At 44.8% G+C, this 15,180-nt stretch overlaps 1 protein-coding gene across 7 annotated transcripts in view; it reads right to left on the bottom strand.

The window, feature by feature from the left end:
* The window catches only part of tenm1 (teneurin transmembrane protein 1), a 1,669,493-nt gene that overhangs the window by 65,741 nt on the left and 1,588,572 nt on the right, over positions 1 to 15,180 (bottom strand). For all 7 annotated transcript variants that reach the window (XM_078412545.1, XM_078412546.1, XM_078412547.1 and 4 more), the window contains one exon: positions 1,695 to 2,061. In XM_078412545.1, coding sequence (XP_078268671.1) covers positions 1,695 to 2,061 — 367 coding nt within the window. The remainder of the gene's footprint in view (positions 1 to 1,694; positions 2,062 to 15,180) is intronic.

The following is a 15,180-nucleotide window of genomic DNA, read 5'->3' as shown; positions in this document are numbered from 1 at the left end:
AACACAATGGGGACAGTTTACATTTATGCCAAGCCAATTAACCTACAAACCTGTATGTCTTTGGAGAGCAGGAGGAAACCGAAGATCTCGGAGAAAACCCGCGCGGTCACGGGGAGACCAGGGTTCGATCCTGACTACGGGTGCTGTCTGTACGGAGTTTGTACGTTCTCCCCATGACCTGTGTGGGTTTTTCTCCGAGATCTTCGGTTTCCTCTCACACACCAAAGACATACAGCTTTGTAAGATAATTAGCTTGGTATAAGTGCAACATTTTCCCTAGTGCGCGTAGGATAGTGTTAATGTGTGGGGATCGCAGGTCGGCGCAGGCTCGGTGGGCCGAAGTGCCTGTTTCCGCGCTGTATCTCTAAAACTAAAAACTAAACTTTAATAATATGTAAAGAGTAGTCACAATCTCAACAGGTGCAACACAGGTGCCACAGCAGACAATTTGTAGAATACATTCCCAAATAGATTGGAGAATATTTCCAATTTAGTCAGCGTGAAAAACTGAGAAATATTTCCAATACTTGGCGTAAGCATTTTTGAAATTGCACAGCTTAGCTTTCAGATGTTAAAATTACTGGGCAATCTATTCCCAAATTGCACCAGCACTTGTCAAATGGCAAACACTTTTCAGTGAATCGAATCACTTAATGACAATGAGACTAAAGAATATGCAACTCATGAGAATAAAAACCTTTTGGACCTAATGGGCAGTTTCTAAGTTGCACTACAACTTCTATATTATATATTTTTATTCTTGGATTTTTTTTGAATTGTTTTCTCCACAATACAACTAAATGTTGTCACAGGCCGGAACCTGCCTGGTAGGCCCAGCCCGCCGAGCACAGACCGGGGACTTGCCCGCCACGGACGGAGGACCCCGCGCGGTGGACCAGAACATGCTCGGCTCACCCGCCGCCGAATGAGGACCCGTGAGACCCCACCTGGTGAGCCGGTACATGGCCTTGACGGGGCAGTGGGCCGCTGGAGGCCCTGCAACAGCCTGGGGCTCGGCTGGACCGGACACCGCTCCAAGAGGTCGAGCATGTGGACCGCTCGGGACCGACAGCGGGTGGAGCAGCGACAGAGGACACCATGGCTACACTTGGCCGGGCCAACCCTGCAACGCCGCCAGGCCAACAGGTCAAGAACCCTGCACTTACAACAACTGGGCGACTCCATGCTGTCTCAGCGTACTACTGCTACACACTCGCACTGCATCTGAGATGCTTATCTAAGATGTATCTAAGTGCTTATGTATAGTGATACCTGTACTGAACTGTATACAAAAATGAATTTCACTGTCCCTGGGTACATGTGACAAATAAAGTTTGATAAATGCACAGAGTAATGTAATCCTCTTGCCCAGTGTAGGTGAATCGAGGACCTGAGGACTTAGGTTTAAGGTGAAGGGGAAACGATTTAATAGGAATCTGAGTGGCAACTTTATCACACAAAGGGTGGTGGGTGTATGGGACAAGCTGCCAGAAGAGGTAGTTGAGGCAGGGACTATCCCAACGTATAAGAAACCGTTAGACATGTACATGGATCGGACAGGTTTGGAGGGATATGGACCAAGTGCGGGCAGGTGGGACTAGTGTAGCTGGGACATGTTGGCCGGTGTGGGCACGTTGGGCCAAAGGGCCTGTTTCCACGCTGGATCACTCTATGACTGTAAATGGGCCATTTACCTGAGAAGCAATTGCAGTTGGGGTCGATCTTGCAGTCACATTCGGTTGAGGTGCCAGTGAAAATGAAGATCTCGCCGTTGGTGGTGACCTGCTGTATCCGGTTGATCTTCCTCTCGTCGGTCTCGGCGATGTACAGCGCGCCGCTGTGAGAGACGGCGATGGCCCTGGCTGACTCAAGCGTGGAGTGAATGGCCATCTTGCTCAGGAGAGAATGGTTGATGCCAGGCACCTGGCAGTGGATGGGCCGGCCTGCCACGATCCGAACCCGGCTCGTCTCCAGAACCTGGAGCACGATGTTGTTGTCGAGCACATAGAGAGAATTATCGATGGGGTTGACTGCCAGATCAGTCGGCCATTCCAGGCGCACCTGCAAAGTGCAATAAATCACTCCATCAATGAAACACAGAACATACAACAGTACAGACTCAAAAAGCTGGATGTGTAGGAAGGAACTGCAGATGCTGGTTTGTACCGTAGAAGCTGGAGTAACTCAGCGGGACAGGCAGCATCTCTAGACAGAAGGAATGCAGAGATGCTGTCTGTCCCGCTGAGTTACTCCAGCATTCAGTGTCTATCTCAAAAAGCTGGAGTCACCCAGTGTGTCAGGCTGCCTGACCCGCTGAGTTACTCCAGCTTTTAGTGTCTATCTTCGGTTTAAACCAGTATTGGCAGTTCCTTCCTACACATAGGACAGTACAGCACAGCAATAGGTCCATCGGCCCCCAATGTCCGGGCCAAACATGGTGCCAAGTTAACCGGATCTCCACTGCCTGCACGTGATCCATATCTCTCCATTTTCTGCATATCCACATGCCTATCTAAAAGCCTCTTAAATGCTACTATAGCATTTGCCTCCACCACCACCCCTGGCAGCACGTTCCAGGCACCCACTCCTTTCTGTGTAAACAAATCAGCCCCGCATATCACCTTTAAACATTGCCCCTCTTCACTTAAAGCTATGCCCAATTTCTTCCTTGTGAAGAAGGTTCGGAATGTCTACCCTATTCACTGTCTGTCATAAAGCTGTATCCTTCTATCATGTCTCCCCTACATACCTGTACGTCTTTGGAGTGTGGGAGGAAACCGAAGAAAACCCACGCAGGTCGCAGGGAGAACGTGAAAACTCCGTACAGGCAAGCACCCTTAGTCAGGATTGAACCCGGGTCTCCGGCGCTGTAAGTGTTGGAATATATTGGAACAAAGAATAGACAAGCATGCAGAAAACCCTCCATCATCACCCTCTATCTCCTGTTAGCAAGCTAATTTGGAATCCAATTTGACAACTTACACTGAATCCTATGGGTTCTAATCTTTCTGACCAGTCTCCATTGTCAAGGGCCTTACTAAAGTCCACCAAACTGCCTTCATCATCGATTTTGTTTAAGAATCCACAGTTTAAGAATAAGGGGTAGGCCATTTAGAACTGAGATGAGGAAAAACTTTTTCAGTCAGAGCGTTGTGAATCTGTGGAATTCTCTGCCTCAGAAGGCAGTGGAGGCCAATTCTCTGAATGCATTCAAGAGAGAGCTAGATAGAGCTCTTAAGGATAGCGGAGTCAGGGGGTATGGGGAGAAGGCAGGAATGGGGTACTGATTGAGAATGATCAGCCATGATCACATTGAATGGCGGTGCTGGCTCGAAGGGCCGAATGGTCTCCTCCTGCACCTATTGTCTATTGTCTATTGTTACCTCTTCAAAAAATTCAATCAAATTGGTCAGGCATGATGATAGACACAAAAAGCTGGAGTAAATCAACATCTTTCAACAATTTTAAGACAGCTACACTAATCAAAGGACGTATTTTTGCATCAAAGATAAAAGAATGAACAAAAATCAAAGCGTGTCTGAAAAATCAATGCTATTTCATATCCAATAAGGTACATTGTACCTTGTGTGGGAAGGAACTGCAGATGCTGGTTTAAGCCGAAGGTAGACACAAAAAGCTGGAGTAACTCAAGGGGTCAGACAGCATCTCTAGAGAAAAGGAACAGGTGGCGTTTTGGGTCGAGACCCTTCTTCAGACTGAGAGTCAGGGGAAAAGGAAACGAGGGATATAATTGGTGATATAGAGAGAAAGAGAACAAATGAATTAAAAATTTGCAAAAAAGTAATGATGATAATCGAAACAGGCCATTGTTAGCTGTGGGCTAGGTGAGAATGAGTTACAGTCAATGATCTTCTCCCTCACAAAAGCACGCTGTCTCTCTTCACTTGAACCCCTGCCTTTCCAAGTGTAGGATTAATCTCGTCTCTCGGACGAGATGCCAGAATCACAAGCTTGTAATTGCCTGGCTTGTCCGTAAGGGTTCCTACATTGGCCCATCCACCGGTCATCTGGGACCACACCTATGGCCAAGGGGATGATTTAAAAAGTCTCTGTCAGGGCTTCACAACCTCCTCCCTCGTCCACCATAGCAGCCTGGGATACTTCTAATGAAACCCCGGAGATTCATCCATCTTTAAGACTGCAAAGACAATCTGACACTTCCTCCTTTTTAATGATGACGTGAGCTACAATTTCCCAGCTCTTCTCCCCAAACTTTTCAGCTAAACATAGAAACATAGAAAATAGGTGCAGGAGGAGGCCATTCGGCCCTTCGAGCCAGCACCACCATTCATTGTGATCGTGGCTGATCATCCACAATTAGTATCCTGTGCCCAACTTCTCCCCATATCCCTTGATTCCACTAGCTCCAGAGCTCTATCTAACTCTCTCTTAAATTCATCCAGTGTTTTGGCCACCACTGCCCTCTGTGGCAGAGAATTCCACAAATTCACAACTCTCTGGGTGAAAAAGTTCCTTCTCACCTCAGTTTAGCTACTTTCAGCTATTTTCGTTTGAGGCAATAGAACTTACAAAGAGGCAATCTATGTTCAATTTAGTGGTGGCTAATGAGCCATTTTTTGTTAACAGTCTGAAATGTGCAGTCATTTATGTTGAAAGAAGTATAATGTAGTTAAAGGTCACAAAGTGCTGGAGTAACTCAATGGGTCAGGCAGCATCTCTGAAGAACCTGGCAAAGGGGGATGGGTAAGAAAGTTGGACTTGGCCAAACTGTAATTTTTCAATATTTTTCCAATCCAGGACCATTCTTTTCAGTTGGAACATTGTGCATATCGGTTTGCTAATTTAAGAACATTGCGCAAGAGAAACCAAGAAACATAGAAATCAGTTGGCTGAACATTTGCTGTGGGCAAATTAGGAGTCTATAATTAATGATGGAGTGTGTAGGAAGGAACAGCAGATGCTGGTTAACATGGTACCGAAACAAGAAGAAGCACCAACTTAGGAACCAAGCGCTGAATTACTTCTGAAAAAGAAATCTGTCGAGATTGGTATGGTGTAGGAAGGAACTGCAGATGCTGGTTTACACAGGGAAGATAGACCAAAATGCTGGAGTAACTCAGCGGGACAGGCAGCATCTCTGGAGAAAAGGAATGGGTGACGTTCCGGGTCGGGACCCTTCTTCAGACTGAGAGTCAGGGGAGAGGGAGTCTAAAGATATGGAAGGGTCAGGTGTGAAAATGGCTACAGTGCAGCACAGGAACTGGCCTTTTGGCCCACACCATCCATGCCAGACATGTTGCTAAGTTAAGCTAATCTCTTCTGCCTGCATGTGATCTATGTCTCTGCTTTCCCTGCATGAATGAAAGCTAAATAGCCCCATTCACGCCCAACAGGTGTCAAACTGGCTTCCAAGTGATGGTGATCTTTCCCCACCTCCCAACACTTGTCCAATCAATTACATGGACCTGGTATCAGTATTGGACGGCATATTTTTCGTTCCACGCTCAGCAACATGTGATGGAAAACATTTACTACTGATTCAGTAGATCCCAAGAACTTGCCTCCATGACTGAAATGGTCGCTTACATTCCCCATTAATGTCCATGGGGTTCATCTATGAATTCCAGGTTAAAAACAGAGATAATGGTCAATGTCCTCAATGGCAGAATATGTCCGGTGGTGTTCCACAAGGATCAGTTTGACATCTCGAATGTTCACTGTTTTAATGAAGATCTTAGATAATCATGGAAAGCCTTTTTATGTGCAGATGAAACATGGATGATTAGCATTTTAAACATGTGGATAAAGGGAGAAAATTACAGAAATAATAAGGCAAAGCATGGCAAATGGAGCTCAACTAGGTCACCTATGCTTTGGAGCTAAATATTTTCCAGACGGTAAAAAGATAGAAACATTTGAGGTTCAAAGAGATAGAAGTTCATAAATGTAGAAGATTACAATAAAATATAACATCTCACCTTATATAAATGCACCTCATATTCTGCTTGGGTGGCTTACAACCCAACAGTATGCGCATTGAATTCTCCTATTTTACAAAAAACTTCTACAAACATCTCTCTCCCTCCCTCCCTCCTCCCTCCCTCCCTCCCTCTTTCTCTTTCTCTCCCTCCCTCTTTCCCCCTCCCTCTTTCCCCCTCCCTCTTTCCCCCTCCCTCTTTCCCCCTCCCTCTTTCCCCCTCCCTCTTTCCCCCTCCCTCTTTCCCCCTCCCTCTTTCCCCCTCTCCCTCACTCAAACTCCATTAACCAGATCCGCCAATTCGCAACTATGGGCTCGCACCTGTCTCGATCCACCTGTCTCTATCAATCGGCCTGTTAAGGAACAACCTTGCCTCAGGTAATCTGTTGCTGGCCCTGATTTGTCCTGTTTTTGTTTCGCTTCCAGTTTTTTTCCCCCCACTCTCCCGACTACAATCAGTCAGAAGAAGAGCCCCGACCCAAAATGTCAATGGTCCATTTTCTCCAGAGATGCTGCCTGACCCGTCGAGTTACTTCAGCAGTTTGTGGCTGTTTAAAATAACACGGATAAGAAAAGATAATCAAAAAGGGAAATGGGATGCTGTCTTTTCCGTCTGGTGCAAGGATAGATTAGCCTTGGATGAAGCACGGGGAGGATTTACTTGGATTATGAGGATTAATTACAAGAAGGGATTACAAATACAATGGTTAAAGGGGGAGTTGATCAATTTTCAAGATGCTAAAAGGAGTAGGCCAGGCTAATGGAGAGAGACTATTTCCACAAAGTCAGGAGCTTAGACTGATAATAATAATAATAATAATAATAATAATAATAATAATAATAATAATATAATAATAATAATAATAATAATAATAATAATAATAATAATAATAATAATATTCATTTATTGTCATTGCAACGAGTACAACAAAATTAAAAAATAGCCAATCCTGACGGTGCGTACAAACATATATGCAATAAATGCAAAAACAAATAAATACATAAATACAATTAAATACAATTATATTAAGTACAAGATTTTTTAACGGTGTTGCCTAGTGCAAAGGTAGTGTTCAGTTCTCGTATGGCCCTGGGGTAAAAACTGTTCTTAAGTCTGTTTGTTCGGGATTTGATCGACCTGAAACGTCGACCAGAGGGCAGATGAACAAACAGACGGTGGCCGGGGTGGGATGGATCTTTTATTATTTTGCCTGCTCTACTGAGGCAGCGTAGGCTGAACAGGTGCTCCAGGGAGGGCAGTGAGCAGCCGATGATCTTCTGGGCCGTCGTGATGACCCTCTGAAGGGCCTTCCTGTCCTTTTCTGAGCAGCTGGCATACCATGTGGTTATACAGTATGCCAGCACACTCTCGATGGAGCAGCGATAGAAGGACAACATGAGCTTCTCCTGCAGGTTGGTTTTCCTGAGGATCCTCAGGAAGTGGAGTCTCTACTGTGCCTTCTTTACTGTGGTGATGGTGTTGGTAGACCAGGTAAGATCCTCTGCGATGTGCGTACCCAGGAACCTGAAAGCTGGTACCCTTTCCACACAGACCCCATTGATGTAGTATAAGAAAATAACTGCAGATGCTGGTACAAATCGATTTATTCACAAAATGCTGGAGTAACTCAGCAGGTCAGGCAGCATCTCGGGAGAGAAGGAATGGGTGACGTTTCGGGTCGAGACCCTTCTTCAGATGTATTGATGTAGAGTGGGTCGTAATCTACACTGGTTTTTCTAAAGTCAATTATAAGTTCCTTTGTTTTGGAGGAGTTCAGGACCAGATTGTTCACTGAACACCATGCTGCCAGCCTTTGGATTTCATCCCTATAGGCTGTCTCATCTCCTTCTGAGATGAGTCCAACCACAGTCGTGTCATCCGCGAACTTGATGATGGTGTTAGGAATTAAAGTTAGAGTTTGATCTTCGTGGATTGAAGTCAGGGAACAACTGTGTATCTTCTGTTCAGTTTAGAGATACAGTGAGGAAACAGGCCCTTCGGCCCACCGAGTCCACGCCGACCAGCGATCCCCGCACATTACCACTATCCTACACACACCTATTGGACAATTTAGATTTATACCAAGCCAATTAACTTACACATCTGTACGTCTTTGGAGTGTGGAAGGAAACTGAAGATCTCCAGAGAAAACCCACACGCGGTCACGGGGAGAACGTACAAACACGGTACAGACAGCACCCGCAGTCGGTATCGAACCCGGGTCCCTGGCGCTGTTAGGCAGCAACTTAACCACTGCGCCACCGTGCCGTCCTCAAATAGTAGATATCTGTATCCGGCTTTTACAGACACCGCGCGATACTGGGAAACTTGTTATTTTTAAATCTGAAACTCGTAGATTATTGTTAACTCAAAAATATTAAGTACCGGGTACAGAGGTGGGTAAGTGGAATGAAATGACTCAAAGGGCTGAAGGGTCTTTGTGGCTTGTACTCGCTGGAATTTAGAAGATTGAGGGGGGATCTTATAGAAACTTACAAAATTCTTAAGGGGTTGGACAGACTAGATGCAGGAAGATTGTTCCCGATGTTGGGGAAGTCCAGAACAAGGGGTCACAGTTTAAGGATAAGGGGGAAATCTTTTAGGACCGAGATGAAAGTTTTTTTTTACACAGAGAGTGGTGAATCTGTGGAATTCTCTGCCACAGAAGGTAGTTGAGGCCAGTTCATTGGCTATATTTAAGAGGGAGTTAGATGTGGCCCTTGTGGCTAAAGGGATCAGGGGGTATGGAGAGAAGGCAGGTACGGGATACTGAGTTGGATGATCAGCCATGATCATATTGAATGGCGGTGCAGGCTCGAAGGGCCGAATGGCCTACTCCTGCACCTATTTTCTATGTTTCTATGTTTCTATGTAAAACCTTTCAAATAGTGTCAACTCTTTCTGTACGCAATTTGTGCCTCAATTTATTCCTACGTAAACTGACTTACGCCGAACATTACAGCTGTTTAATGGAGAACGGAGCTTCTTGCAAGTTGCAAAGGTACTGCGGGGGATCTAGACTTTAAGCTTATAAGAATAAGTGGCTGCATCTTGGAGTGGATGTGATAGTCGGTCTCCAAATGAAAGAGATTCGCAGAATGTGGATTGTAATTTAAAGGCATTAAGTGTCCAATTTCAAAAATTCCTTTTTCGCTCAGAAGCAGAAAACACATTGATGTCGAAGGCGAGAGGCAGTAAGCAGTTCAGATCACGTTAATCACATTATGGAGCTTCGTTCGGGCACATACTGATTAGTGGTTTAAATCAGCTTGTTTACCCAAATCTGATTACAATCATGTGACTCTGGCGCAGCTGGCTTTGCACCATGATGGAAAGGCAATTTATCTGCTGAATATTCTGAATTATGGGCAGCACAGCGGTAGAGTTGCTGCCTCACAGCGCCAGAGACCGGGATTCAGTCCTGAGCACGGGTGCTGTCTGTACGGGAGCTTGCACGTTCTCCCCGTGACCTGCGTGGGTTTTTTCCGGGATCTCTGGTTTCCTCCCACACTCCAAAGGCGCGCAGGCTTGTAGGTTAATTGGCTTGGTATAAGTGCAGATTGTCCCCAGTGTCTGTGTAGGGTAGTGCTACTGTGCGGGGATCACTGGTAGGCGCGGACTCGGTGGGCCGAAGGGCCTGTTTGCACGCTGTATCTCTAATATCATATCATCATATCATATCATATCATATATATACAGCCGGAAACAGGCCTTTTCGGCCCACCAAGTCCGTGCCGCCCAGCGATCCCCACACATTAACACTATCCTACACCCACTAGGGACAATTTTTACATCTACCCAGCCAATTAACCTACATACCTGTACGTCTTTGGAGTGTGGGAGGAAACCGAAGATCTCGGAGAAAACCCACGCAGGTCACGGGGAGAACGTACAAACTCCTTACAGTGCAGCACCCGTAGTCAGGATCGAACCCGAGTCTCCGGCGCGGCATTCGCTGTAAAGCAGCAACTCTACCGCTGCGCTACCGTGCCGCTAAAGCATCAGAATTAATAAACTGTAGAAAGAAAAAAACTTCATCCCTTTCACTTCAAATCTCATTTCTCTGACCTTCAGAATTTAAAAGAGAAGGAATGGGTGACTTTTCGGGTCGAGACCCTTCTTCAGACCCGAAACGTCACCCATTCCTTCTCTCCAGAGATGCTGACTGACCCGCTGAGTTACTCCAGCATTTTGTGATACCTTCGATTTGAACCAGCATCTGCAGTTATTTTCCTGCACATATTCAGATTTTAAAAGATAATTTTTGCCTTTCGTGACTTAGTTTGTTATTTTACCATATGTTGAATATTGATGTTCCTTTGAATCATCTGTGGATCCACCTCTAACATCTAAATCTGTGGTTTTAACATGAACGTCTGGCCACGTAAATACCTACTTAATTGATTGAAAATTGTGATAAATATGAAATGGCATCAAATTGATGTGCAATTGGCTCGTCTTATAATGATTGAAATAATAAGGATATTAAATGGAACTGAAAATACAAAAATAGCATTTAACAAGATGGAAAAAATTCTGACTCGCTTTTAAATTAAGCTGGTGATGGGAGACTGTTTTGAATTAACAATTCAATCAGTCAATAGGCAGAAAATTTACTACATAAAATGCATACTGACAGTGATGGCCTTTTAACATTGACACAAAATACTGGAGTAACTCAGCGGGACAGGCAGCATATCTGGAGAGAAGGAATGGGCGATGTTTCGGGTCGAGAACCTTCTTCAGACATGTACGTGATATAACTGGCCTCTAAAGAAGACACAAAGTGCTGGAGTAACTCGGCGGGTCAGGCAGCATCTGTGGAGAACATGGATAGGTGACGTTTCGGGTCGGCACATTCCCGCTGGCACCAGCAGACCCTCGCTCTGTCTTTCCAGCATTTCCGGGCTTCACTCTCCCAGACCTTCAATGGACCCCAGTTTTACTTTATTCTCCACCGAATCCATGTTTTTTTACCACCTATCCACCTTTGCCAGAGATGCTGCCTGTCCCCGCTGAAATACTCCAACACATTGTGTCTTTTTAAAAACAAAACAGCATCTGCACTTCCTTCTGTCTATATTTTTCTGGGCTCATAAGTGATAGGAGCAGAATTGGGCCATTTGGCCCATCCTCTACTCCACCATTCAATCATGGCTGATCTATCTTTCCCTCTTAACCCCATTCTCCTGCTTTCTCCACATAACCCTTTGCAGGCGTATTAATCAAGAACCTATTAATTTCTGCCTTTAAAATATCCATTGACTTGGCCTTCTGTGGCAATGAATTCAACAGATTCACCTCCTTCTGACTAATGAAATTCCTCCTCATCTCCTAGCTAAAGGTACGTCCTTTTATTCTGAGGCTATGGCCGCTGGTGCTAGACTCCCCCACTAGTGGAACCATCATCTCCACATCCACTCTATCATTGGCAACGTGTAAAACAAAGTGAATTATTTGGTGTCTTTCAAAGTAAACTGGCATCTAAAAATAGGGAGGCACGGTGGCGCAGCAAAGTGCTGCTGCCTTACAGCGTCAGAGACCCAGGTTTGATCCTGACTACAGGTGCTGTTTGTACGGTTTTTGTATGTTCTCTCTGTGACCGCATAGGTTTTCTCAAGGTGCTCCGGTTTCCTCCCACATTCCAAACACGTGCAGGTTTGTAGGTTAAATCGGTTTCTATCCTGTAACACCTGAAAGAGTTCAGGTGTTCGAAATTGCAAGGTGACAGAAATACGTTGAAAATAACGGTTAACATATGGCAAAGTCCTTAATGAAATGCGAGGTAGCTGGTTATGAATTGAGGAATTGGATCGTGCAACTTTGGAATCAAAAAGTCATTAGTATATTAGTATTAGTATATTAGTCATTAGTCGGGCCTCTACCGACGCGCCACAATGGACAAGCAGACAACAAGAAAAAGCAAAGGGCATCACAGAAATGTAATACAATGGAATAGATTGTGTAGTTTCATATGTTTATGTCATAAGAGCAGAATTAGGCCATTCGGACGATCGAGTCAACTCCGCCATTCAATCATGGCTGATCTATCTTTCAACCCCATTCTCCTGCCTATTCCCCATAACCCCTGAGACCCTTACTAATCAAAAATCTGTCAATCTATATACTAAAATTCTTGTTTGTTTGTTTGTTTGTTTGTTCCTGAACTACAGCCAAAACGGTACGTGATAGCGCGACAATTTTAGGCCCACCTTACTCACCGTCGTCCCTTTGGTGCTAATGGCAGAAGTTTAATTGAAATCGGTGTTATATTTTAAAAGTTATTCACATTTTACCGATCAGCGATCACCCTATGCACTAGGGACAATTCACAATTTTTTTACCGAAACCAATTAACCTGCAGGCCTGCACGTCTTTGGAGCGTGAGCGGAAACCGGAGCACCCGGAGAAAACCCACGCAGGTCACAGGGAGAACGTACAAACTCCATACAGACAAGCACCTATCGTCAGGATTGAACACGGGTCTCTGGTGCTGTAAGGCAGCAATTCTACCGCTGCGCCACCGTGCCGTCCTATTCATTGAATTTCTTTTTTCGTTTATTGAACTTATTTTATGTGCAGTTATTGTATGATCGATCGAACACTGCGTTCACAAACCTGTTGTGCTGCTGCAATTGAGAATTTCATAGCCCCTTTTCAGTACATATGATAATAAAGCACTTTTGACGGTAGCTTTACAGGCTCGTAAATGCAATACACACAGATAAAACAGAATAATAAAAATATTCTATAAATTAATAACCACATCACTAGGTGCGGAAAAATCTGATCAATTGAGTTAATGATGGTGTCTTTAATAATAACCAAGAATGTAGATGTCAGGCCCAACGACTTAAGTGAAAATGTGGCAACGTAATTTAAAGTCAAAAGAATATTTGATAACATTCATTCGAGTCTGAAGAAGGGTGTCGATCCGAAACATCACCCATTCCTTCTCTCCAGAGATGCTGCCTGTCCCGCTGAGTTACTCCAGCCTTTTGTGTCCATCTTCGGTTTAAACCAGCATCATCATCATCATCATATATCTACAGCCGGAAACAGGCCTTTTCGGCCCTCCAAGTCCGTGCCGCCCAGTGATCCCCGTACATTAACACTATCCTACACCCACTAGGGACAATTAAAAAAATTTTTTTTTTACATTTACCCAGCCAATTAACCTACATACCTGTACGTCTTTGGAGTGTGGGAGGAAACCGAAGATCTCGGAGAAAACCCACGCAGGTCACGGGGAGAACGTACAAACTCCTTACAGTGCAGCACCCGTAGTCAGGATCGAACCTGTGTCTCCGGCGCTGCATTCGCTGTAAAGCAGCAACTCTACCGCTGCGCTACCGTGCCGCCCTGCATCTGCAGTTCCTTCTCACACATTTGGTAACATTAGAATTGTGCATATGAAAATGAAGACTAACGAAGGCCAATGCACTTAAAATGAAGGTTAATTTTACTGAAGGTATCACAAAATGCTGGAGTAACTCAGCAGGTCAGGCAGCATCCTAGATGCTGCCTGACTTGCTGAGTTACTCCAGCATTTTGTGGTACCTTCGATTTGTACCAGCTTCTGCAGTTATTTTCCTACGCCAATTTTACTGAAGTGGATTTCCAGCCTGGTATCATATCTTTTTGATGAGGGTGATCCAAAGTGTGGTTTAATCATCATGCTTCGAATGCCGATGGATCGGTGATTAGTGGGCAAATTTTCCTTCAGTTCGAAAACTGAACTAAGCCAAGGTTTGCCTTTTGTTCTCATTATCCAACATCTCTGAGCAGCAAGTACTAAAAGCATTTCCCTGTTGACTTGTACACAACAGGAATTCTGCTCTATGAAACTTTAACTATGTCCATAATGTGTCCTAATGGCTCTCCCCTCTGCTGCTTTCTTTCCGTTAAAATATATATGGTGCTAAATACTTATAAGTAAGAATTTCATCGTTCCATTTCGGTACAATTGACAATAAAACACTCTGGACTCTCTAGACACTTGGCGGGATGTCTTCACGTTGAGTTTGATCTCCCTTACACTATATCACATTGTTATTTTACTTCACGGTATTAGCATTTGGTGATGGAATAAAAGCCACGAATCTCTGCAGCTCTCTTCACCACCATTTACAGGCAAGTGACATGTCCCTGCTTAATATTCCAAAGTCGTTTCAACAAGGGAGACGAGCTTAGAAAGGCATCCACAATCACACTATGTAAGAGCATCAGTGGGTTGAGTTATTTTCTGCCAGTAAAATGCATTTCATTGAATTAAGTGGGGTGGGTATCAGAAGAAGAGTACAACACATGATCACTACAATATTTCGCCTTTCGTGTTACAGGTTTAGTTTAGCTTAGTTTAGTTTAGAGATACAGTGCGGAAATAGGCCCTTTGGCCCACCGAGTCCACACCGACCAGCGATCCCCCCCATATTAACCCTTTCCTGTACACTAGGGACTATTTACAATTTTACCAAGCCAATTAACCTACAAACCTGTATGTCTTTGGAGTGTGGGAGGAAACCGGAGCACCCGGAGAAAACCCACGCAATTCACGGGGAGAATGTACAAACTCTATACAGACAGCACCCGCGGTCAGATCGAACCCGGGTCTCTGGCGATGTAAAGCAGAAACTCTACCGCTGTGCCACCATGCCACACCACACAACAGGGATGAATTTTAGGCTCTTCTACAGTTTTGAAAGGTTCAAAGAAATTGGTGTTGGCTTAATAAAATCTAACCTAATACCGAGAAATATGTACCTTTTAATACAGATTAATGATATCCCGGCGATCCCTGCACACTAACACTATCCTACACACACACTACGGACAATTTACATTTACACCAAGCCAATCGACCTACAAACTTGCACATCTTTGGAGCGTGGGAGGAAACCGAAACACTCGGAGAAACCCCACGCAGGTCACGGGGATAAGGTACAAACTCCGTACAGACAGTACCCGTAGTTGGGTTCGAGCCCGGGTCTCTGGCGCTCTACCGCTGTGCCACCGTGCCGCCCTTACATGATAGTTGATTCATCCACTGACACTCACTTCAATACTGTGTAAAACGACAGCAGCTGATATCCTTAAACTGCCTTAAGGATATCTAAAGTACCTGACCACCGACCCGCCCCATTTATTTTGTTTACGCATTTCCCCACTGCCACATATTTTGCAGTCTAGTATCCTGCATTTGGAGCCATGGCAGGTGTCA

This window comes from Rhinoraja longicauda, chromosome 15 (assembly GCF_053455715.1).
Source record: "Rhinoraja longicauda isolate Sanriku21f chromosome 15, sRhiLon1.1, whole genome shotgun sequence".
Lineage (NCBI taxonomy): Eukaryota > Metazoa > Chordata > Chondrichthyes > Rajiformes > Arhynchobatidae > Rhinoraja > Rhinoraja longicauda.
This window is presented reverse-complemented; position numbering and strand designations above follow the sequence as displayed.